The sequence below is a fragment of the Crassostrea angulata genome, chromosome 4 (assembly GCF_025612915.1).
Source record: "Crassostrea angulata isolate pt1a10 chromosome 4, ASM2561291v2, whole genome shotgun sequence".
Taxonomy (NCBI): domain Eukaryota; kingdom Metazoa; phylum Mollusca; class Bivalvia; order Ostreida; family Ostreidae; genus Magallana; species Magallana angulata.
This window is the reverse complement of record NC_069114.1, coordinates 37,650,676-37,677,919: the sequence shown is the minus strand read 5'-3', so window position 1 is coordinate 37,677,919 and position 27,244 is coordinate 37,650,676. Positions and strand designations below refer to the sequence as shown.

Below are 27,244 nucleotides of genomic sequence, written 5' to 3'. Positions count from 1 at the left end.
AATAAATTTTAAAATGGGCTGATATACATACTGGACCAGTTACATCTAATTAATACACAGACATACAGTCAGATAGTCAAAAACTATATGACGCATGCGTATACATCAACCTTTGAACTTCAATTTATCTCACTATTCCATATAGCATAATTTATGTTTTTGACAAACATGGACGGATTAACTACAAGTTTTGCAGATTTTAGTACAAATGAATAGATATTTCGACGGAAAATACAAAATTAGTAGAGAGTATTCAAATAAATACATCGCCTCTATTCCGGTATATATACTACAAATTATAAACTTCAACTCTTATCTTTTGCCAAGGTGGGACCGAGTAGCTAGAAATATGTTTTGGCGGAATAATCTACCTGTAGGTATTGAACATGTGTGTTCATTTATTGTAAAATGTACTTCTTGTTTTTATCTTGGTTTCATGATCGACACCTGCTTCAATATTTTTTATCCAATTCAGCAACATGTTTTTCGTCATACCCTAATTGTCTTGTCTGGTGCTTGTGCTGTAAATGTATACGTACATGTATGATTTGAATTTGATTCTTTTGGCCAAGTCAAACGGACAGACAAGCAGTAGACGAAAAAAACCCATATTCAACACAGTCCCCTAATGGCATGTACACATTCGGTGTTTGAATTAAAATACATGAATAATACTTGTCACTAAGTCTTATAAATGAAGCATTTATTATACGTGTTTGTGATAGAAACGATTCCCTGATAACGTCACTAAATACAAATTTAACATTAGAATCAACAGTTTGCTCATCGCACCATCTAGCATCATTTCACATAAACTGTACATGTACATACACAAATTATTTACTACTTAAGTGCGGGGGATAACGGATCAATTTCATTATGTACATGTAAATTCATTCAATTAAATCATTAAATAATCTACATATAATCCAAACACAATAAAATACAACGTTATATAAGAAGACAATGTGTAATTATAACACTGAACTTCACACTGGCACTGATGATTTATGGCAATTCTGTTCATTTCGCACTGAAAGTGGCATCGGTTAAAATAAATAATTAGCACAACAACAAAAAATAATGAAAAATAATTCACATGAGTTTTTTATTGACACTTATGCATGACAATTATACGTTATGCCACATTTTATTTTTTACAATTAACCTAAAACTTTTGGAATTTTAAGAGAATGAACAGAAAATGAGTAATGCTTATTAACAATGTAACATTCTTATCAATTATTGTAAAAAAAAAAAATGAAAAAAGTTAGGTAACACGCGAATACATTTTGTTTAAACAAACAGCTTCAGTCCCAATTTCACCGGATCATTAAAACAATGGGTTTGAAACGTTAAACAATCCATATGACTGGTGCGTTAACGACACAATTTGGCTGAAAGTGATCTTAATGTAACAGTGTAACAGATCAATATGGAAATATTTTATGCTTGTTACTCTCCGAAAAATTAACTTGTAGATCGACATTACTAATCAATGGATGTTGTATATAGCTTTAAATCTGAATGGGACACATTGAAATATCAATATTAAATTATACTCCAAATACACCACCTTATAAAGAAAAAAAGGTAAATTCTTGGATTTTTTTAGAAAACAAAATTAGCTTGAAAAGACAATAAAACTTTAATTTCACCCATTTTAACCATCTGATAAATATTTTTAAAAACTTGAAATCTTGCTACTATGATGTAATCTAATTAAATATAGGATCTAATACATGTAGTATCAGTAACAATGAATTGCGCAGACTTAACTCAACCTGATTCGTCCCAAAACACGGGGAGTGATTGTTGGTCTCCAGATCTGCATCGTTTTTTCGATGTCCTTATTGTGTGCAATCCTGCGATCAATTTAGGTACACAGACCATGGAAATGGTGAAATTACATCGGCGTGATGCGATATGCACGTATCAATTTCTTTTTGTTTTACGTCTGCGTTTTATTTTCGTACATGGCGATCGTGACTCAAACATGTGTTGTAACTGTAGCAAATCCATTCTTCTCCGAACTAACGACGCCCATCTTTCTCCATCCAGGCCTGTTTTCCGGACAACACTTGCAGAATATACTGATAAAGGTGTGCCTGAACTGCCTGCTCATGGTGCAGTAGAGCACAAAGTTGATCGAGTTGTTCAAAAGCGCCATCATGTCCAGTAGGTTCCCCAAGTTCTCGTATATTTCCCGGTGATAAGCTTTATTCAAGCTGCTCATTAGCGTTAACACACCCTGCGGAAACTCTGTAATCAGGAACAGAACTACCACGGTAAACAACATCAGAGTTGTCCGGTTGTGTTCGTTATGTTTGTCCGACTCGTCCTTTTTGCCTTGGTTCTTCAGAGCCATCCTTTTCTTGTAAGCTCTGTGCATCGCAACGATCAACAAAACGGTCAGAATCGTCAACATTATGCACGGAATGAGTTTCACAAATATCGCTTGAACCCAGTAGTTCACGTTCTCCAGAACCCTGAATTCTTTCCCAGAACGGTATTCGATTGTGTGAATGGTTTCGTACGTGTTCGTTTTCGGGTCGCAAATTTGCATAGTTCCATTCACGTTAATTATGTAGTTGGGAACGAGGCATGCTATTGTTGATACGATGGTGACAGTAATAGCGAGTTTAGCTCGTGCTAGAGAACAATATGTCGCTCCCCTTGTCGGAAACCATATGTAGAGAAATCGGAAAATGGCGAGGGCTATTGTTATCCAAATGGCCACGGTGTGGCAAACAATGCTGAAACTGGCGTGAAAAAGTAGGAAACAGATCCATCCAAAGTACCTCGTCGTAAAATAGAACAAATCCGGTTCTTTGAAGATGAAAAAATGCAATGCAAAGGGGAAATAACTTAGCATGGTGAAGAGATCAGCAACCGCTAACCATGTGAGGAGGACATTAGTTGACGAAAGCATGTTTTTACGGGTTAAAACGACTATGTTTACACTGTTTGCAACCATTCCAAAAAGGCACACCATAACACTGAGATAACCATGGACTCCGGCGTATGCTTCGTTGAATTTACCCAGGCCTGTCAGTTCCGTTGCATTCACAGCGATTGGTTCTGGACTGCACACTACAGAGTTGAAGGAGATTTCAGAGTCATTGTTTAAAATGAAGTCGTATGGTGTCGTATTAAGCAGATCGCCGTAAATAGTGGTTGTATTGAGCGATTCCATGCTTTCGGTACGCAGTTAAAAATCTTCTGCAAGGAGTACACGAAGATGGCTAGCTTCCGATAGCCTTATCACTCTGCGTCTGCTCAGAAATCGCTTGTCATCATCTTAATGGATGTCGAACCTAAAATAATAGCATTCATTTGTTAAAACGTTATATCTATTGAATTACTTAGCAAGAGCCTACAACAGGTTTTTTTGAAGCCAGATAAGAAAATGCACTCGGTTGTCTAGGGGGCTAGGTTGAAAAAGCTCTTTATGAGTTAATAACAGAATCGGAGTCTGGAGATCTTGAGAAAAACGGTTCCCCAATCTTGAGAATCGGAATCCTCCCCCTTAACATGCAGTATAAAAATATCACCCCGTAAATTGCTTCACACTCGAAACATGCAAATATTTACTCTATTCTGTTATTAAGATTTCCTACGATGCCCTTTTGAACTTTAATCTGTAATCAAGTGTATCTATCTACCTAGTTCTGAAAAGGTTAATACCAAGGCTTTGTTCTTTCTCTTGAGGTGCGGCGTGCGGCGTATTTTAAGCTTAAAATTTAGAGAGAATTATTAATGAAATAAAGTCAAAAGAAGAAAATCATTCTATTGTTCATTTCATTTCACAATGTGTCCTTTTATTTTCATTTATTATAAGGACTTACAAGTGGCTGTAATACGAAAATACATGTACAAGTAAACAGAACAGGTATTCAACGATCCAGATGTAAACAAACTAGATAAATAATTGTTTCATATCCTTAAGTAAAATCATCCAAAAATAACGATTTTCAAATTTGACGGAAGATCAACATGTTTGATAGGATATAAATCAAGTAACCCAAACACAACATGGATCTAATCATTATGTATTCATTAGAGGCTTTCAATGATTGAACGATCACAATGCTTTAGAACATACCCCACGTTTCCTTACGACTGAATAAACATATTTATCTACTACACAAATTACCACGATATGTATATGTTTTTTACATACCTTTTCAAATGCATTTTTTGTATTCCATATGGTGATGATATATTCCGATAATGGTCCTGAAATAAAGGAACAGAATTCACAGAAAGTTATTCGGTAGATCAGGTTTCAAAGTGCAGCATGGCTTACGCTTGGTATCAGCTTGCACACAAATTTGAATATTACATTAATGGCAGTTTTCTGTATATATAAAGAACAACAGGAGCACGTGCTGATTATTACGCTGCAGTTAATACCTGTGCTCTTTCTTAAGATCACAAAAATGATTTGACAACAACGGAGGAAAAAAATGATTCAATGAGGCAAATTTTTATCGATTATGAATATTAAAAACGTAGATGAACTGACAATCTTAAAAAGTTCGTAAAAAGGCTCTCACGTATTGACTTAATGATCGATCCTTAGTATAAAATGTCATTAGTACATGTACATTTACCGTGGTCACGTGGTCTCGGTTAACCAATGCAAAAACTATTCGTCATTTTACTTTTCCTCGAAGACATTGCATGTCTTTTGAAGTACGTATGAAGGTAGCCAGAATCTTGATATACCCTTAAAATAGCAAATATTGACACCCATTCTGTCACTATCTTGAAGCACATCTCCAACCAAACACAAAAAAGTAATAACCCTTCCGATGCTTACACACGAACTGTTATATAAAACCACGGACGAAAAAATATACAAAAAGGAAAGTCAAAACGTTTTAACCTCGATTCTCTGATAACACGGCAAGGTTCCATGCCCATGATAACACTTATGATACGGCCGTCTTTGAATCTAAAAGCTTGCTATCTCCAAAAAATATAAACATTTGTTGGAAGAATTCACTGCTGTATTTTTAAACCAGGCAGTTTTGACATGATATCAAGAGATTAGAATCTCATAGTGAATATATTCTCCTCTCGGTAAGAAATGCTGTGCGGACTGTAAAATTCTAATAAAGAGGTGCGAAATGAACGTAGGTGCTAATGTGGGGCGAAGATAACGCTAAGAGCTATGTGTAGTTCCAGTAAAACTTTGAAATCTTTCAAATCCATTAGTAAAAGACCATGTTATCTTTATTTTTGGCTAATTCTGTGTAGTTTTAACATATCAACGAATGTTACAGCTTCGACCCTCATCCTGCCGTCCATGTACATATTATGCCATTTCCTCCCTCAAACAACTGATCGTTGAAAATGTTTTCAAAGGAAACCAAAAACATTCTTGGATTTTTTCAATCCTGATATCGGAAAATACAAAAAAAAATTTAAGTTCCATTAGCAAGTTACCAGTTTTTAGACCACACATTATGGACCTTCTTCGGAACTCGATAAAAATAACCGATAATTTTGTCATTAGCATGTTTTATCAAGAGCGGATTTAAAATTTCGTGTTACGAAAACATTGTATAAGGCTGCTTAAGTTTTTGCAAACTCTATAATTACTTGAAACAAATTTTGAAGATGTATTTTTATCGATTTTTCGGTCCCCTATCGCTAGTTTCGTTTAATTCCTAAATGTCTATCAGCTTTGTTTTTGTTTGCTTGAACCATTACAGTTTTCCCACCAGAGACCCTGGAACGAGATCATTCCTGCTATAGTAACTGTACATGCAGTTTCTTTGATAAAAACTCACAAGAAGTGATTTTTTAATCTACTATTTAAAGATTTTTAGAACTTTGTGGATTTTCGCGGTTAAATTATTTGTTTGATAACTATTATCAAACCCGATAAATGTTTTATTGTGTAAGTAATTATACATATTTTACAATATACGTCCCTGATACGTAAAAGTAAGACGACCAGTATCTGTAATCTTATATTCCATTTTTATTATCTATAAATGAGTAACGAAGTTGTATGCTAAATGTTCTTGGAAATTATTGAAAGCAAGGTAATATTTAATTACGCATTGCATAGGAATATCGATTGACAACCCGCCTGTTACAAGAAAACATGTTCTTATAATCCCATTAATTATTTTATGGTTACCGTAGCAACATATTGAATCGAACTTCACAAAACTTTTCTTTGTGTATGACCGCTCAGTTTTTTAATGATATACATATTATATTGAACACCAATAATATATTACCTCTTTTACGATAATAGCTGTCAACGATTGTAAGAGCAAACAAAGAATGTTTACCAACATTCATGCATTATTCTATTAGCAATCTGCCACTCAACCTACACTTGTCAATTTATCTTTTATTTATTGCAAACATAAAATAGGTTTAAAATTGCCATATCAGTAACATATGCTATCGGTATTTGAAAAAAAAGTGTTGAAAGATACATGTACTTTATTTATTTTCGACGAAACATGATACACATAAGAATAAATTATACTTCATAGAATATGGTCAGTCTTTCAACGGGAAATGACATATACATGAAATTGGTTTAATATGAGCATGTGTTTGATTCTATGCGTTTGAAATGTTGTTTAATATCTTTTTGTTTGTTTATGTGTTTGTTTGTTTGGGTTTTTTTTAGTGTTTTTCTGGTAAGAGAAAGATTGTTCTACTTTTGTTGGTGTACAACTTGCATGCTATTCAGTTTAATGAAATGATAGCTGATAAAGAAATACATCATATGGTATTCAGCTAAACTTATTAATCATAGCCCGAAAATTCTACAAGGTTAGTAAGAATCGATATTATACGACTCTTTTTTCCTACACCCTCCTTTTTTCCCTCTTGACCGATAAGTGAGAAAAAGTTGAGTCTCACGCTTGATTAGCATCCTGATTGATACATCGTATGAAACAGCGGATCAGGAACAGAGAGCACAAAATTCTGAACCCGCCAAAAAAAAGGCGATCCGGAATGATTGATGAATATGAAGATACAGTAGCCTTTACCGACACCATTATGTTGTTAAGTTGCCCGGTATTTTTTATATCAAGGCCTTTACACTGGGGAATGCAACAAGATGTCTGAACTTCTTAGGTCTGGCGAAGAGTTTGGATTCGGCATATTTTCCGTGGAATCTTTAATACAGTATATTTGTTAGAAGATTTATGGTAGATTAGATGCAACTGAAGGAAAGTTCTAAAGGCCAATTTGTTTTAAAATTTTACAAACAAAGCAAAGAAATGGGCACCCTTTTCAACATCAAAACAATGAATAGTACAGTTGAATAAAAATTCGATATTTTTTTCGATATTGAACAGATAAAACCTACATCCGACGACAAAATATTTTAACAACATTTCAAGAAATATAGATATTTACTATGGGCAAATTTGATCGGTATTAGAATGAGAACAATGGTTTGTAAACATGAACTAACACATAACCTTTATAAATGAAGCAATTGTGAGAGCGGTTAAGAAACGCTGGTAAGTCATCACTAGTGATTTTAAATTTAAAAAAAAAATGCTTGGAATTTTATGCATATACATCTGATGATATAAGAAATGCTAATGTATGAAGATTTGACAGTGATAGCAGTTCTATGTAGACATTCTTATCCACATTTATCGCTGAAATGTGATACAGGAATGCCATTTGATACTTGATTATTTTTGAATTCTCACCAAAAGAAATAGAATAAGATAGAAATGTGATATCGTTTTTGATAAAATGCACTTTTGGGAGATGAAAAGAAAAATATCACAGTAACGTTGACGTTTTAAATCAAATGAGAAAGATCTGTGAATCCTATTGCGTTCATATCTACATAACTACAATTCTCAAAATACTTTGAAATATTTACCCAGCGTATGAAGCATATTATAGACAATTTTCTGTGTAATATTAATACTTGAAAAATTCAACCCGCAACATTTACAAAATGTGTTAAAAGATAAGAATCTCATCACATAATCTTGCATTCAAAAGTGATCGACACGCAAATGTAACAAAAGAAATCGTCTTTGTAAATTTTGTTTTTCAGATATTGAGGAAGAGTTCCACTTTGACGTGTAGGTCCACAGTGTAAAGAAACCCGAGTTAAATATAACAAGCATTCTGAGAGTATTGCATAAGCAATACACGTCCCCTACCAGTTTGTAGAAATTTGTGAAAACAATGCACTATTATGCAGAATATCATTTCTTACCGTCATCTGTAACCCGATTGAAATTATACAAAAAACCCTGTCGATTAAATGTACAACACAATGCTTGACACTATTTTACAGAACTTATTTGTTTGTTAGAAACAATAAAAGGAATGGTTCAAGTAATGCACGATATTATTACTGACTACATATTTTCGTCGTTTATTCAATACACACCGAACCCGATAATGAACCCGAACATTAAAAAATTGGAATATGAAAAATTAATTTTCTCGAAAATATGTCAACCAGACGCTACAAAAGTGTAAACTTGATCTATAGTTTAACATTTTGAAGCTGTTCAGCAAATTTCATATTATTCATGAAACGCATAAAATAAAAAAGTGTGGAAAACTGAAGTGGGACAGACAGACGGACGGACAGATGGACAGACGGACGGATGGACGGACGGACAGACGAACTGACGTACGCAGAGGAAAGCTATAGTCCCCTCCGGTGAAAACCGGTAGGGGACTAATAAGAGGCATACAGCTGGAAGAAACCCTTTGTTTATATGAAGTGTTTAAACTTTTAAAGAATTGTGCAATCTGGGGAAATACCCTCAGTTATAGTCTGTCCCAAGATATTTATGCTGCATATTTGAACGATTTTAAATAAAAATACATATACCTGTGACTGAAGTGCAATTAAAATCGATGAAAGGGAAAATTCCCAAGATAACTTCATTCATACATTATCATTTTTCCCTCGTAAAAATTCACAGGAACGAAAACAGATTTCCTACGGAGATTTATAATGGGGAATGTTGACATCTTTTCTCTATTCGGAAGTACTCGGGACACCTCGCGCAATTTTTCAACGTTATCATCCGGGCGTCTTCATCTCCTTGGCAATGGAAAAACCTCGTAGACTTTTTATTTTTAGCCGTGTACTGATACCCGACAAGCTAGAGGGGGCGTTTCAAAGGGAAAATCTTGGGATTTTTCCATACTATTGAATGAACATCGTTTGAACCAAGAGGTATTTATAAATATTGAGTAATTTAAACAAATATGCGGCAAAAATATCTTGGGACAGACTATAGTTTTAATTTTCTGTTATACTTGTGTTTCTTTACATCCTAGCTTGTACCAAAACATAGATATATCTACTTATAAATATTATTTTTCAAAGCCAAAAGATGTATATGTTGAGCAAAAAACAATTAAGACTTAATTCAAATTTGAAAGTATATGCCCAAAATTAACTGATTTACATGTGTATGCTAATGTTCTCCACTAGTGCACCAAGTAAACAGTTGCTTCAGTGTAAGAACAGAGTTTTTGTAGAGCAACGAGACTTTGTGCCAGACAAAACCTTAAAAGTAACTTAGAATATGTAAATATTTTAGGTTAAATCAATTTTTTTAAAAAAAAAACCCATCTTTTGTGAATAATTATACCCAGCATTCATGGCAATCACTAAAACCAGGTGCACCTCTTAATTAACAAATGAGAAACTGTGAATTTTACTCTTGACGGAAAAACGTTACTGTAGCGCTAGATATTGCGCTACTACGGCGCGAAGCAAGGGTAACTGTGGCGTTTGTACATTGTAAGGCTTGATTTGAACCCGGTATATTAACAGTAAATTAGAGTGGTATATTGATTTTCAGTTAACTTTGTAAAAGGTTTGTATTATATAATATTGATCAACGAAACATTCCAGAAATCGATTTCTACATGTAGGTGTTCCCCACGTTTGATATCTGGCTCAGGATTTTTGGTTAGTTAATTCAATACTTCTGATCAATGGTATACACCATGAAATTAATTAAAAACGCGTTACATAATTATGTCACCTATCTCAATGAGACATGACAACTAGATGCACCTGAATTTTACTTTTAAACTTTCTTTCTTACCCACACATTAGCATTGTTTTATCGGAGACTTTCCGTAAATAAAATAACTAATTTGACCCATGGGGTCTCTCAATTTAACCCCCATTTAGTCATATTTACAATCTTAGAGACAAGCAAGGGTCAATGCTTGGAACATAAAATCGATTTCGTCGCCAAGATAATGAGAGTATTAGCATTTCCAATCTCAAAAACAGGAAACATATACAACTCGTCTAATGATATACAAATTATTCAGGTTTGTTCCCAAAGACCTTATTTATGGCATTGGCAAAAACTTATGTAATGCCTTTCCTCGGCGTTCTCCACGACATATAATATGCCTCTCGCTGAAGAGTTATAATGACCTCAAGCTCCCATCTTCTCATGTGGACAATTAACGATCGACAAGCCTCCAGAAGATAGAAAGGACGAGGTTGAAAGAAAAACAGCATCTTCAACAAGGTTTCGTTTTCTTTTTGAAATAAACAGTCTTTGTATGCAGTTCTTTTAACAAACTATTGAATGAGATTATTGCGGGCACCTCAGTATATGCCTTTTTATAAAACATAATGATAATTAAGGATGTGTTGCATTTTCTTTTTCAGAGTTATTATCCTGTTTTAAGCGATGTTGTTATGTTATTTACCAAAAGATCAAACTTCCTGTTCGTTGAGGTCTCGATTGATGAAGTACGTAAATGTTCAACCAAACATGTCGTGACAAATTATATTTATTTCCATTAATCGTATTTTGTGCATTTTATTGAAAGATTTAAACATAAAAACGTGAGATGAAAAATATTCATATAGATGAAAGAAACAACTTGCAAAACATAAAAAGTTTTTGTAAGATAGAGATTTTTTCGGCTTGCACACACGGTTTATGTATTTTTAAAAAAAAATTAAATGAAAACAGGGTATCTAATCTTGTAATCATAAGAAAAAATGCGTATTTTCTACTAAAACAATGTATTTTGCTAAGACGAACGTCATTTATTGGGTGATTAGATTTTAATGAATGAGTTAAAAGTTTTTTTTTTATTTCAATAGAAAATTCACGGAACAGTGAACCAATATTTTTGTTAACCTGTATTAATTTCTGCAAGTCAATTATAAAAACTCACAAGAGAGTCAATGCTTTTGTACAAATACATTACCATAAAAAAAAGTTCGACTAATTTATTCATAAGTCATAAAGTCGAAGCATCTCCAAGGATTTTACAGATATCTATATTACTAAAGGTCAACTATCAACTTTTTTGAACCAGAATATGCATCGCTTTCCTAAAAAGATGTAACAGGTCACGTACTCTGTGAAATGAGCCTTTTTAGTCAGTTGATTTTCATCAGTTTAATGCATGTACCAGCTTCCTTATATACACAAAATTTTATCTAAATATTTCATTTCGCATTTTTTAAAATCAACTTATACCATCTGACCTGTGCGTATATCAAAGGAAAGAAATGCCATAAGCTTTGCCTGCTGCACAATTCTATCTACATTTTAATGCAATTTAAAAATAAAATCAATCATTACAATTTAAGCAATAGTTCTTGGTTAGATTTTAAGTATTTTTTTTTTTTTAACACTGAGTTTTCGTATTTATCAGCAGTCCAGATATTATGATCGAATAGTAATTTAACCAACAAGCCTACCTTCGTTTAGTTAACACACCTTCTCCGATGAATCCGTGACTGTGTGGCTATACGTGTACGCATAACTCTACATTCTGTTATACAGTAACGATCGAACTCGCTGCGGAGCGGTTGTAAGGAAAAAACTAACCTCCGACTCCGTATAAATCTGTAGTAAATCTTTGATCTCGATTATACAGCCCCGATAACGGCGATTTGGAATAGGAGAGCGGGACGCGGGAAACACTCGTCTGCTTTGTCAACATTGTTAAAAAATAATCATTGTTTCCCCCTACAACTAATAATCATCTGTAAATAATTGATAGAGATAAAGAGCTTCAAAGTATCCCAAAAACAATATTGGTCCCCGCATTTCAACAAAGCTAAATCTTTTACGCTACTTCGTTTTGGGAATTTTTTTTTCAATAATCGTAAAAAGTGTTCGGTTCCGCTCCTAGAAATTACTTCGTTTTGTTGCATTGTTTAATGCTTTATTTGCCTTCATTGATTGCTTGAGTTGAAACAATTACATGTCAATATTTCGTTATTTACACGTTACACATATACGATAAGCATCGCTGTATCCCACGCCAGCAAAAGCTTGGCAAGAAAACCTTCTACAGTATTTCTTTATCTCTTGAACTGTTCGCAAAATCAAGATTTCCTTCTTCCCCCTAAATGGAATCTTGATTCGCCCCCATCCATTAACACTCTGTCACGAATATATATTTTTATCAATTCCTACAATATGGTACCTGTCCATAGATTTAAACATCAATATGTTACTTTATTGCGGCGGTGACCCGTATTCATTGTTAATTCCGCACGAATAAATCGGAGGTGTTATCAAATATTTGTACTCCCCCCGTATAATAATTTAACGGTTTGTCAATGTATTGAGACATTTGCCAATATAAGCAGGGTCCGTATCCACGAGGTCTAGTTAGGAGCGAAGAGAGTGATACTTTTTATTTTGATGAATCATGTATAAATTTAATGTGCACTGTTACCTATCTCTGAATGAAGGAGGCTGTACATCTGTGACCATTTTACAGTATTTATAGTATAAAGAAGTTGAACCATTTCCTGATTTATGTGCATGTTTCTTATTTTAATTGTATCAAAATATCACACATCCTCCAATAAGTAAATTAAGTAAGTTTGAAGACGATGGTATGGAATAAATGCTTTTTAAAGAGATGTAATATGACTTTATTTTAAAGTGGAATAGAGTTTAGGCATAAACAATCATCTACAGAAAATGCAAATTTTAAGACTGTAATCTACATACTTCGAAATACTAGTAAATAAATAAATATTCTATAATTCCATTAAAAATGAGAAATCGTTCTAATTTTGAGCTAATGTACACTGATAAATAAAATTGCGAATGGTACAGAGTTTTTGCAGTATCATTACAATATTTGCATGTGTTTTATTAATCAGAGACCCACATTCGTATTTCATACGAAACAGAACATAAAACCATGACCTATTTTCTCTCGCATGGAGTCTTGTCTAATGTTTACTTTCCAAATAACTTTTCAATAATTCAGAAATGCCAGCGCTATTTGTTCCAGGAAAATACGAAGGCCGACATTTGTGTACCTGCAATTTGCCTAGGTATATTTATAATTTCACAATAGAGCAGTATTCTCCTGGGTGTTTTCACATTTTAATTCAATTCAGAATGTAACATTTCCGGGTGTATGGTTATTTTACGATATTTTTTCGACGACCGAACAAGATAAATCACAAAACTAGGTGCTCGATGGTATCTACATTTTGACAAGTTGACAGTGATATGATGACGTCACATCCTTGTGATTCTGCATTTCTAAAGTATGTCAATGTCCGTCATTTGGGATTTTTCTTTTTTACAGAGAACTTGGCGTTTAAAAGTTTTACTGTGGTGCCTTGTATTGCTGTATTATTTTCTTTATAAAAATAATAATAATAATAATAAAAGATTTTCCATGTTTATAACTGAAAAATAAACACTTGTCAAGCATTTTCTTGAAAATCATATGATATTAAAAGTTGGTTGATAGAGGATATATTATTCTAAACACCGTTTTAATAAACGCCACTTTTTATCATGTAATTAAATATTTTTTTAAGTGTATCAATGCTGAAGAAAACCATAGAACTTTGTTTTCCCTTGGACTGAAATGTCACATTTTCATTGGTTTAAACATAGCACGTGATTGCCTCATATATCTCTATATTTGTTCCGTGAGAAATAATATTAGGCAATATGGCCGTCATTGGTCGACGCTTCGCTTACTCATTTCGACATTTCATAGTATTTTATACATAAACTGCATGCTGTAAGTTCTTAAAGTATTTGGAGTTGTTGCCCTTTGAAATTCTTTAAAATTAGAGTAGTTGCCCTTAGAATATTGACGTCACATTGTTTTGTCTGGAGCAGAACAAAATGGCAGCGACGAAATTTGCTCAAATCTCTGCAGAGGAAAGGGAGAAAACGTTTGAAATTAAATAGCAACAAAACATTGTAAGTAAACATGGGTAAAGCAAAGATTTTGAAAGAGTATTTGAAAGGTGAGATGAAAATTTTGAAGAGTTTAAATGAGTTAAATTGGACGAGATGTAAGGCATCTTGTACATGGCTTTGCGTAGATCATCGCTATTTGTGAATAAATATGTCGCTTGATAGTCCTCGAGAAAACAAAACACTTATTAGGTTAGTTACTGACTCACTACGGAAATATATTGGGTTGATCAATCTCATAGAAGGCTCGGCTTCGCCTCGCCATCTATGAGATTGATCAACCCAATATATTTCCGTAGTGAGTCAGTAACTAACCTAATAAGTAATAATATTGGTAATTCTGTGCAGCTAATATAATAGTCTTGCATGTAATATTTTCACATCGCTCGATGGTGTATTTAAGTAAATGTGTATAAAATAATTAAATCAATTCAACTTAATAAATGTATATTTTATGAGGATAGTAAAAACGGTCGGTGTAAAATCATTATACTGGTATATTCCAACGGATGAAAAAAGGTTTTCTCTCATAATATCTATCAATGGCAATATCGCAATTGATCAACATGACGCTTATACATGAAGCACTTACACAGGCATTCCCTATGTGCATAAAATATACATGTACAACAGTCTAGAAATGTTACATTTTATATTCATGTATCATCTATCTATACGATGGCGGTGTGACACGCAACATGGAACTCAATATAGTTCTATTATAAACACTGATACCCGATTCCGATACACCTTTCTTTTAAAAGGACAGTATTGTGTTTATTCCTAGAGTTACAAGTGTACGTGATTTTAAAGGCAGAACTCGAGTATCTGAAATATTAGATGAAAAAGGTCTCAACGAACTCGATCACTGGTGAGAGATGGGGCAAATTGCTTTCCCATGTTGGGCTTTTAGGCCAAATATAAAAACGGACGCAATGTATAATTGGATATAGGGATTGGACCTGTTTGAACTTTGTAACAGAAAACCGTGCCAGCAAATTGAACCAAACACTTCAATGCTGGATGGTTGTGGTCATCTTTGGGCTATTTAAATAAATCTCAGGGCACCAAGCTCCTTAAATAAAATGATATACGTGTATAAGAAAAACAAATTGTGGATATTTTGTAAATGAAAATAACTAATTTGAAAACATCTTGAAAACATGGCTTATTTGGCAATTATTCTCACACAAATTCATTATTTGCATTGCAATATTTTCTAAGATTATATTTTATCCACACCAAGCTCTTATTGTTAGGTTCCTTCATAAATACTAATGTATATATTGGAATTTTGGCCCAAAGCTAACGGAATGATGGAATTTGCAATGCAGCTGTTGTTTATGACGATTGGTTATGCATTGCTCACAGTCTTTTAAGTTCCCTATTAAGTATAAATACCATTCGCACATTTCATTAAACAGTTACTGAACTATAGTAACGCTCAAAAACCAGTAGGATTGTAAACTATTTTTCTTGCCTGAATATTCATAATCTAAATGTACTGTTTTAAATTAGTTTGATTGAATTATATAAATGCATGTACAATACTAAGAAATATGTTATCTGGGTAAAAAAAAAAGTAAAGAAAACAATGTTTTTGAAGGATGGTTCTTTTATGGTGAAACTTGTATACAAATATCTTCTTATTTGCGTTAGACAGGAATCGAACCCTGATTTCTATGTTCATGTAATTTATAACTGAACACAGAAACAAACAAATCCGTAAAACAAAATCTGCCTGACTGATATCCAACATTTACCTATGAAACTATCGTTTATAATGCACTATAAATGCATGTTCAAATCAAGACAATTGCTAAATTTTAAGATAACCAATTCGCAAAATTCGTTGTGTTTTCTTTTTTAACATTAGTGACCTTCTAATTTGTGCTTTACATCTTATGCATTTTGAATAACGCGATTCGATAAAAAAAAATCCGTCTGAATTAATGCGATTGAGCTTTACCAGAATACCAAAAACTTAAAATTGAGAATTGAATAATATGGATCTTTTCTGCACAATTAAATTAATAATTCATATTTTCTTGGAAAATTTTGGGACTAATCGAAAACGCGATTTTAGCGTTAATAAAAAAACACACACAAAGCAAAAGCTTGTTCTTTCTATAGAAAATTTATAAAACTAGATCCCATTTACAGAAGACGGAGTTTCAAAAAAAAAATTTAATTGCAAGGAGACAGATGTGCAGTAATGGAACCTGGTTGCATGACAGACCTACTTTATTCTTTGTTCTTCCTAATGCTGGATGCATTTATGTCCAAATTAAATGAAATCACCGAGCTTTGATTATCTGTGTCACGTCTTGTGTAAGAAATACGTTTCCAAAGACTACACTTCTACTAAATTTCAATGCTTTTTATCTAAAGTTACTGAATATACACTATTAACATGAGCCAAGGCGTAACAAAGATATTCCTATTATATGCACTGATTTTTTCTAATTTGGTAAACGAATATGAAAACACAAAATAATTAAAATCAGTCTAACAATTAAAAAATTATAGCTAAAGTGTCAAGAGAATGCGTTATCAAGTAAAAAGCACCAGATACATTAAATTTTCTTATTTTTCAAACCTTCTAATTTTTCATTTAATCAAATAATGAAGATGAAATGTGTATTATGCAGTTTTAATACAAAAAAGCAGAATTGCCAATGTGGGCTTTGTTGTCTTTCAAGAGAATCGAATTCTTGAAATACTAGTACTACTATACGAAAGAAAATTTGATTTATTTTATTAACTAATAGCTTATTTACATTTCTAATATTTTCGCAATTACTAATAACAAGACTTAGTATCCGATTTCATGGTTCTAATAAACAGGTAAACAGTTGACAAGTGTCTTTATATTTATTCTGATATTTTGCTTTGTGGTTTTCTATATATGGTTTTGGATTTTTTTTCAATTTTTTTTTGCAACTTGACCGTTATGAATGTTTAACGTCATTCAAATGGCAAAGCTGACACTGATTTTTAGACGGAATTCGAAACTTGGCAAACGCCATGGTAATTTTGTATATCATGATTCCACTTAATTGATTTCCATTACAGCAACGTTAAATATTCATTAATAAGGTGGGTTTTTTTTTTATTCGTGCGTGTTCGTAAGTGCACCAGTGCTGAGATTGGAAGGGGGGGGGGGTGAGTGGGTGGTAGGCGTGCAATTAATCAGCAGGTCAAGGATGTCCTCGGGATTTTTGTTCCGTTATATACATGTATGTATCGTTGCAAAACAATTACTAAAGTTCAACGCATGATTAGATTAACAGTATTTCGTGTACTGAGATCATTTTCTCTTAATGCAATACTCATCTCAAATAATTGGTGCAATCTTTGGTCATGTAAAGTGGAATGAAAAGATTGTAAAAATGATATTATAAATGAATTGATGCTGTGTGGGAGTAAATTCATTTTACACAATTTAGTAATCTCTTCCGAATGAACTTAAATAGTGATAAGAAAAAGTAGTAATTGATTTGTTAAAAGCTGTGCAACTTTCTTAGTAATCAGTAAAACCATAAGTCAATTTGATTACACATCTTAATGTTGGTACACGCCTTGAACATAATTATGATTTTCATATGTTTTACAAACAACATTGTCAAATATCTAATGGCATATGTTGTTTTGTCTTTTTTAGTTCAGAATTATAAATCGCATTTCGTTGATAAAATCAATTGGGATTTTCTCTCCGAAAATTACCGAGTAATCAAAAAGAAAGATCTAGGAAAAAGGTTTAGGAAATTGACATATAAAAGATATAACAGTTGTTTATAGTTGTGTGGCTTTGCCCAAACAATTGTTAAAACGGCTATAAAATTACGTGGCGATCCGATATTGTGCATAAATCGCATCAATTCCTAAGAACAGATGTATTAAGAGAAAGCAAGCATCGTGTATATAAAAAATAGATAGTCCTTTTATGTTTGATCGTTATCTTTGCTTTGTCATAAAAAAGGGCTAACGATAATTCTGTGTTATTTATAGCATTTCTTGTTAGTCTTCTTAAAGAAATACCACGCCATTAAATATCCTAGATATTATGTAGGATATTAAGACAGAATAGATATTCTAGTGTGATGTTGGACGATATAATTTTTCTTTATTGTTATTAGGACGAAATTCGGTTATGCACTCATTGCAAAGATGATCTTTTTATGGATACTGTGATGATTAACCAGCAAATATATGTTACGACAAAAAGAAGAGCGATTTCCAACCTCAACAGTGTAATACCTATGGTCTATCTTAGCAATTGGTATAAATTTTGTTATGCAATGAATATGTTTTTGGAACTGCTTTTGCTGTTTTGGCATATTTATATTCTACGATACGATAATCTGCTCTTTGCAGCTTATAATGGTTTAAGAGTCATCTATACACAATTGAAAAATGGTTCGTGGATTCTGAAGATGATGCATAAAGTTATTTACATATATGAAAATACATGTATAGTGTTTAACAATTTTGTTTAAATTTTTCAAGAGTTAATTTACTACAAATGCATAAAAACTAAAGATGAGTTGAGAAGGTGCATGCACTTACGCTTGAGTTTAGGAAACAGAGTTTTGTATTCTATACTCGATCTCCTTCCTAAAACACGATTTGTGTATTCACCCTCTCAATTGCAACTGTTCAAAAATTTGACCTAAAACGTTTGTAATATATTATCTGACAAAATATATTTAAATCAATCAAAAGGGTAATCGAAGAGAAAATAAACCGACCATAAAACTGCGAATTAAAACAGTTGAAAGTGCTTGCTTCATGCACTCCTAAGGGTTTATACTTTCTTTTGTTTCTATAAATCACCTTGTCAAAGAATACCGCAATCTGTCTGTTATCATCTTAACCTGAAGCCAGAAAATGAAGACATTTCAAGGATATCAGCCGGAAAGCTCGACAACTTAAGTATACAGCTGTTAAAAATCGATAACTCAACTTTCACTTAAGAAATGAAAAAAACATTTATGTCAAATTTAATCAAGAATGGTTCGGTTTTAGGTAGTTTTTATATATACCTTACGCTTTTAGACGAAAACATTTGTACATTTTTTAGATAATAGTCGCTCGTACATGTATAATTTTAAAAAGATTAATCTTTTCATGGGATTGCTCATCGGAATAATAACCTAATTTTTATGATTCTTGTCCAACTAGAATCCACCACACAAGGCGTCATCATCTTGTTTTAATTTCCCCACAAAATTGCTGGATTTCTTGGGCATTAACACAAAATCTTTTTAACTATATACACTGACGTTTCATTTGTAACGCTAAATTGAGGCATTCAAAGAAAGGAAAGTTTTTTCCCTCTAACACAAAATCTTTTTAACTATATACACTGACGTTTCATTTGTAACGCTAAATTGAGGCATTCAAAGAAAGGAAAGTTTTTTCCCTCTAGTGGATAATATAATTTTTGTAAGTTTTAAATAAAGAATTATCTGTTTATCTTTAATCTTTATTCAAATAGGAAACGCAGTTGGCATGTGATTTCTGATTTCCATCTCTCGACTTTTGGGTGGTCGGGTAGCAAGTATCCACCTAATGGCTCACTCAGTTAATAAAACTGGAATCTTAAGATAATCGACACCTTTTCTGGCAGTAGCTTTTCATACAAAACCTGTGAAGTTTGTTCTAATCTTAAGTCAATTAATTGTCTTCGATATCTTCGTTTGTCCCTGTTGGGAATTAATGAACGGTTGCTTTTGAAATATCTTTTGATTTTACTGAGACTATGTCTGTTGATGGAATGATATCGAACCACGGTTGGGGAGAAACATGAAAAGGCGGATTTTGTGTTCTTTATTCTTGGTCTGAATCGTTATTTCGGAGGAACAATGAAGAAACTGTACCAATTAAGCTACAGTCAGACCCTTCAATACAATTCAATCAGCTGCCCACTCGTCGTTATTGCAGTAAGAGAAACCCATTTTCTCCTTAGCATATATTTACGTATTTCAATATAGCGTTTGCCGTAATTATTTTCACTTTGAATTGAAATTTCGTTAACAATGTGTCTTTCGTCCATAAGCAAGGTTATCTTCGGAATCAATCGGATGTTTTTGTATAATATCATCGTTTCCGTGGGGCAATTATTCGAAACGTGTTGGTGGAAAAATTGCAAAAATGAGTCTTAATACTTCCTAATACTTCTTTGATTTATTTCAATAGGAAATATTTTATCGATAGCTCTATTACAAACATTACTGAAACATTTCCCGCCGCAAATTCTCTTATAATAAAACCTAATCGGAAGTAGAATTTCATTAGGAAGAATAAAAACTCATTTGATTCCCTTTTTGATCCCATTTTGCACGATCGCTATGATTATCCACTTGCTTATTTGTCCGGTGACCTAATATCACGACAAAAGAAAATGTGGATATTTTGTACATTGATAGCGGCGTTGCTAGGAAATCTATAACGAGGCGGAAGTGCTCCTACACACGGGCATGCATCGTGGCTTCCGGTTACCACTGACTGGCGATTGCCTACCACGATAAGACACGAATTGGTTTTAAAAGACGCAATGGATCGTTCAAGCCATAGTTTGAAGTTTGAATACAACAACTCTCTGTAGTAGAAACTGTGCCATTTTAATCATTCATTTGGTATGTATTCAATTGGTTTTCTGCAATAAAAACTTTTACAAAATACATTTACATCATGTGTTGCACTTCAATATTTTTAAATTTTTAGTTCCATTATTACAATCATCATAATTTTTTAAGGGAGCACGTTTTTAACAAAATCAGCAGTTGCAACATTGAATTAAAAAAAGTACTTTTAAATTATTTAACACCAACAAGGTTTTTTTTAGTTTTTAAGTTAGTTTTACGTTAACTAAGAAGAATTCTAATCGTACAAAAATAGGTTTAAATCAAACGAAGATCAATTTATACATACATAAACACTGCATGGTGATATTTTATTGAATCCTCATGATTTGCAAAAAAAAAAATAGGTTATGGCAGTTGCTCATAGCTCTTTTCTCAAATGTTTATGATAAAAGCTCAGTTTTGACTATCGATTACATTATTGCTTTAAGGTAATAGTGATTTTTTCCTGGTGTCATTTTGACTCTCATTTACTATGTGATGCAAATTAATCTAACGTCTACATCCTTGTTGCTACAACCAGTTTTTCTTTAGCCACAAATCCTAAAATCGCAAATGATGCCGAATATAAAGAGAAATATAATGAAGTTAATTTGCTTCTTCACAAGACCTTTGTTTCTAAATCCTATGTTAATGGTTCCGTAACATAAAATAGCTGTCGAAAGAACAAGAAACAAAATCCACAGACATAAATGTTACGTAATAAATAATGACACGAAAACTGTTTTACCCATCCGGGCTTTTTTAAAGACGCTACAAAATTCCCCATCATCATCATTATCTGCTCTTGAATCATGTCAATTTTCAGGGGATTAAATACAAAGACCTTGCTAACTGTTATATTAATGTGGTGCGTTCGTAATGAGACTGCTACAATTAACAATCTCTTTTGGATATCCGGCCTTGGAAAGTTGAAGTAAGTACACTGTGTGCTCTGTAGGCTGCCTAAACAACAAAGACAGTGTTCCAGACAGGTTTTTTTAATGGTGAACTATATTAAGAATATTTAACAAGATCTACCGTTTTGTCAAATATAACAAAGCTTATTATATAATATACTATGTACAAAATGTATCTGGAAAGAATGGGTTATCTTAAGTCTTAGTCTTGCAGTTCGTTTCGTAGCGTTTTTCTTATACTAGTATTTATTTTACTTTTTGGCTTTAATGTTCATTGTGTTGAATCTGTAAATCAAAACCACCACTATAAATCTATTTACTTATCTTGATCGTATCAATGTTCTGTTTCTTAAGTATTCTAACGGAATGTTTTATTATTCTAACATTGTAAATGATTCTTCTTTCAAGGATTAGGTTAACCATTCAAGACAAAAAGAAACATCGCAACATAAACAGTCGATTATCACACACTAATGAGTTTAAGTTGTAAGTGTAAATATTTATTATCAACATAATTGGTTTCTTTCCTAACTTTATTTTGTATCGTTTATAAATGTTTATAATAAACCCGATTGCTCTTAATTGCTTTTCCTTCATTTTATTTCGCAGGGGTTGGATTGATGTTTTCGTATGTAGGACACATTGCGAGTGCCATCCTTGATACGTTCACGTATCCTCTTATTACGTTTCCATCAAAATGCAGAAATATCGTACAATATTCTAGCAAGAGACAGATACATCTTGATTTGGTGTCAATATGAACAATTTGCCGCAAGTTATTGCATCAAATATTGCATCAAAATGGAGCTATCTTATATTCAATATTACAAGCAGATTTATATGACATCTGAACTTTTTTTAATCTTCACTTTCGATGTTCTTACTGCGATCTAAAGCCAAATTAAAGCACAACTCTTTGAAGAGTATTCTCTGTTTTTTTTATCGGAAGGACGGTCTATAGCCATGATGCTATCGAGTAGTATTAAGCAGAGCTAAGCCTATAATCTGAACAATATTGAAGGAATAAATACATGATATATAACACTGTAACTAGTTTAACCTCAACGAAAAACATAGAGAGACTGTATTTTGATTAGTCTGAACCAATGACATGAGAGAGAGAGAGAGAAAGAGAGAGAGAGAGTGAGAGTGTGTGTTTTATAAAAGAATATCTTTCAGATTTCCGCCCATTAACTAACGTTGTCCAACCTCCTCGTGCTATCAACAGTGGCTGAGAACACGACGGATAAGCCACCCAGCTGCTTAGCACAAAAAACACTCACAATTGATAGGGCACGCCAAATCGTAACCTTACATAAATCAAACAAAATACTGAAAGGAATGCAGCGCTTTCTAATCGTTTTATTTGCAAAATAAGTAAAGACTTCTATATACTTTGTTTTTAGCAAAGAAAGCTGTTCAAAGGACCGTTTACAAAGTAAGTACAAAAAACCTAAATAACATAAGGAGATCGAATAACATAGATGCGTTTTAAATTATATGAACTGGAGAGAGAGAGAGAGAGAGAGAGAGAGAGAGAGAGAGAGAGAGAGAGAGAGAGAGAGAGAGAGTCAATGAATTAATCATTTTTCGGACAATTTTGTTTCTCACATGTCCCTGAAATAGGCCAAGTGAAATCGTTTACACGAAATATCGTGCATAAAAGTTTGCACACAGATTATTCATAAATTCCGTCTTCATATATATTTAAATAAAAATATTTCTATGCTAATAAATATGAAAAATATGTGATTCTTTATACATTTACGTAAGATGTCTTGGGTAACATTATACAACATGTAATTTTACCATCATTTATTGTTCGGGTATTGAATGTATCCAAATAAAAAGAACTTACCAGTAGAGACTGCTTCCCTCTTCCCTATCCTCCCCAATATCTCCACTCAATGAGTGCGATGCAACACTAATGAAACTTTGAGTCAATTTTCTCTCCCTCATAAACTACTTTCTGTCAATCACTTCCCCCACTTTCGACGGTACAACAGATAAATAAATCTTGTCGAGTGTCTTCAAACTCGTGACAAATTATATTATAACGTTCTATAAGCAATAGAAAACAGTGAATTGTAAATACATACAGACGAAAGCAATGGAGAAGGTTGAAGTGGGAGCCATTGACAGAACTGTTTAATTAAACCCCCTTTTGTAACGCTGTAAGCCTTTAAATGTGTTTACAAGCAGTTATAAGTGATTGGAATATTGATTGGCCGACCTGCTTGATTCAACGGTAGCGGGGATGAGAATCCGCCAAGATCCTTTCGTTTTATAGATCAACCCTTTTCTTGTCCACGTGGTTTGCGGTTGAATTGCATTGTTTAACTTTGATCAGATAGGGAACGGTGCAAGAGCTTTAGTAAAATAAATACACACATACACGGCCAATCAATCGGGCCCTGTGGCGATTAATTGACAAAGGATCAAAACTCACACAGATTTACGCATCGAACGCTCTCCGGAGGGAGGACACAAGAGATGAAACGTTTGCCTATTATATTTTTTTCAAGATCAATTAATGAAAAATACCTTCATAAAACGGACAGAAATCGACATCATCAATAGAATTTCCCCTGTAATCAATTTTTATGACACAGTTTACTTTCTCAAAATTTTCAATTCAAAGAGAGTTTTGATTCTTCATCAGACGTTAGCAGACTCTACCCGAGGACGTCGTTTTTCACGGGGATTTGTTTTAATCACAGTTAATAGAAATAAGGAAACACGGAATAAAGGGAACATTAGCTCCGTTAAATCACGCACTCAGCGGCGATGCGGCAAATTTTTGCGCTGAAATTACGGCAATTTCTTTGATTTGGTTATTATTCACGTTATTTTTAGCGACATGTCTCAGGATGCTATAATTGAATTTTGCCGTGTTAGCGAAATATTCCATTTCAAGTAGCAAGTGCTCAGTTCCACCCTGCCTTAAAAAGATTTATTGATCATGTGTATCATTTTTCACATTTATAAATAAATATTCATTCAAAATGTTTTAAAGATAACGTAACATGAGAAACCCTTCCCCTTGAGTATATGCCATTTCTAAATATTCTATGAGGTTTAAAGAAGGATGAACGAACAACTTAAATGCCTCCAAAACACTATTAAAAACATTAATAGGTTTGAAAAAAAATTAAACAGCGAATCATGTTTCTAGTTTCCTTTTTTCCCTTGAGATTTTTTTATTTCATTTTTCATACCACTTATCACAAACTATTATACAATCAAAGTTATTTTATTTCAAATAATTTGTATACAGTATCTCGTTGACTTGCTTTAAAGTGAAAAAAACAAATAAAAATTCCGGGTTGAATCAAGGTTGAGACAAATTGTGTTCTTTGTTTAAAAAAATACAACAAATATTTGCTGACAAACTGGTATCCCAATTGCATGAATCTGAATCGGCCGACGCGGGACTTCCTTTTTTCCCAATCACACAAGATAAATTCCCGATAAAAGCAAATACATGTTGCATCTCTCATTTTCCCCCTTAACACCAACCATGGAGCTTCAAGATTACCATGGTCCGACATCGATAGTATGTGCGCCACTTCCTAGTGCTAGCCGAACAAAGTCTCTATTCGCTAATTTTGTCAACTGTAATGGAACACTAAAGGCCTATATTGCCTTTCATGATGAGTCAACAAATAGTTATTCTTAAACAATACGGAAAAGATTGAATCAAAATATATGTAACCTTAACATCTACAGCGTTATCGATGCAGTTGCCAAATAAAAAAGCAAAAAAAAAAAAAAATTTGCTTTTTCATTGATGTAAGTGAAAAGACAAAGAAGCATTTTTAGAGCGGGACAATAGATAGGGAGCAATATTGATTACTTTGAATATATTTATTCAATATTAAATCACAAATGATAAATATTCATTAATTGTTTATTTGTCGTCCCTTTGGTGTTTTCAGCCATTCTGACCTCATATGTTATTCATGACGTTTTCTTAGAAATCAAAGTATAACCACTTTTTTCTTGGGGGAGGAGGTGGGGGCGGGGGTTGTCTCTTGGTGTGACGACATGATACCCAGTTTGGTCTTGAGAACTTACAGGTCATGTGGATGACTGGGAACTCCAGTATCAAAGCAAGCACCAGCAAGATAAAACAAGTCCGTCACTACCACTACAAGCAAAGAGCAACGGTTTGACGCCTTGTACAGATACTCTCGACGGATGAAAACAACCAAACAATCAATCAAAGATTACAAAGACTAGTTTTTGATTTAAAATATACATGATATCTTATCAATTCTTAATTATGTAAAGTTATATATCCACCACGTACCAAAGTAATTAAAACATGAATCAAGAAACTCCATTTATGCATGTGATTCTGAATGCGATTCATAAAATATTACGGTTATTTGTTTTTTTTTATTTCTTCCATTTCAAAACGTACAATGTAGATATACACTTCATTTAGATTATAATAATGTACATGCAATTTACTACACCCTACTGAACTAGACAATACTGTGTACTTTATATAGACTTTAAGAGTAAAGGGTTATTTTCCTCATGCCCTCTTAAAAATATCTATGACATTCATCATTGATCCGGGTTACCTCGTTTAAGTTTACAATGCTTCCTACAGTCATACTCGTATGAACCACAAAAGAATGTTAGGAATTACTGCTGATGCATAGGTGATAATTTTCAGGAAAGAATAAAAAGGTTTACTGACAGTTACAAAATGGTTACATTTCAATCTGACAGAAAATGTAGCCAGTACAACTAATTTGTGACATCAGATAGTTTGATTCCTTTTATTGAAGTAGTAATTGTTTGATGTTTGGTGGAAATGAAATTAAGGAATACAGTATGGTTCACTTTGAAAGTTCACTAAATCGAGCATCCGAAGCTTTTAATGGTGCTTTCATGTGAAACATCATGTAAGATTAAAGACGAAATACGAGCCTTTTACACGCTAGGAATTTTTTTCTCTCCAAGTTTCGATGTTCAAGGTTGTCCCTGCTCATTTTTCAAAAGTCGAATATTTCCGGATCAATTATGAATGTCATCCAACTTCTGCTACGATCGCCCCCCCCCCCCTTCCATCGTTCGTATAAAACACTATAGAAACTTCTGTTATTATAAGTTTCTGCATCGTCGGATACCCACGGGTGATTGCGTCTTTTACTTATCTTCTGGAACCTTCTTCAGTTATACAATACCATGTGAAGCGAGTGAAATACATTAAGTTATCGATATTGTTAATCAACACGTTACAATAGCAAATTCTTCCTTATATGGAAAGTTACTAATAATCTACTTATTTGGAAGTCTGATTCCAGTCTGTGTAGCCCACGTGCATTTTTTGTTGTTGTTGTTGTTACTTAATGTATTGTCTATATAATGACAAATATTGTTGATCTGTAAATAAGGGGATCAGTATACTACAGATAGGTCACATTTGTATTGCGAGAATATCTTAGGGTCTGAACCCCTA

At 33.2% G+C, this 27,244-nt stretch overlaps 1 protein-coding gene and 1 long non-coding RNA gene across 3 annotated transcripts; one reads left to right on the top strand and one right to left on the bottom strand.

The window, feature by feature from the left end:
• Positions 1-727: 727 nt before the first annotated feature.
• LOC128181508 (G-protein coupled receptor dmsr-1-like) lies at positions 728-24,005 on the bottom strand. Of its 2 annotated transcripts, none has more exons than XM_052849933.1 (3): positions 23,627-24,005; positions 4,184-4,239; positions 728-3,317 (listed from the first exon to the last, which is right to left on the bottom strand). In XM_052849933.1, the coding sequence occupies exon 3, from the start codon at positions 3,194-3,196 to the stop codon at positions 1,991-1,993; it is 1,206 nt and encodes a 401-aa protein (XP_052705893.1). In that variant the 5' UTR covers positions 3,197-3,317; positions 4,184-4,239; positions 23,627-24,005; the 3' UTR covers positions 728-1,990. The 2 variants fall into 2 exon arrangements, with proteins under 2 accessions (XP_052705893.1, XP_052705894.1); XM_052849934.1 differs by lacking the exon at positions 23,627-24,005 and adding an exon at positions 11,732-12,062.
• LOC128181509 (uncharacterized) lies at positions 21,506-22,669 on the top strand. The gene is made up of 3 exons (XR_008243327.1): positions 21,506-21,785; positions 22,177-22,254; positions 22,378-22,669. It is a non-coding gene; the product is annotated as an uncharacterized LOC128181509 (long non-coding RNA).
• Positions 24,006-27,244: the final 3,239 nt, after the last annotated feature.

Bases quoted from the DNA above. Each gene is read 5' to 3' on its own strand.
- LOC128181508 (XM_052849933.1), bottom strand. From the start codon at position 3,196: ATGGAATCGCTCAATACAACCACTATTTACGGCGATCTGCTTAATACG.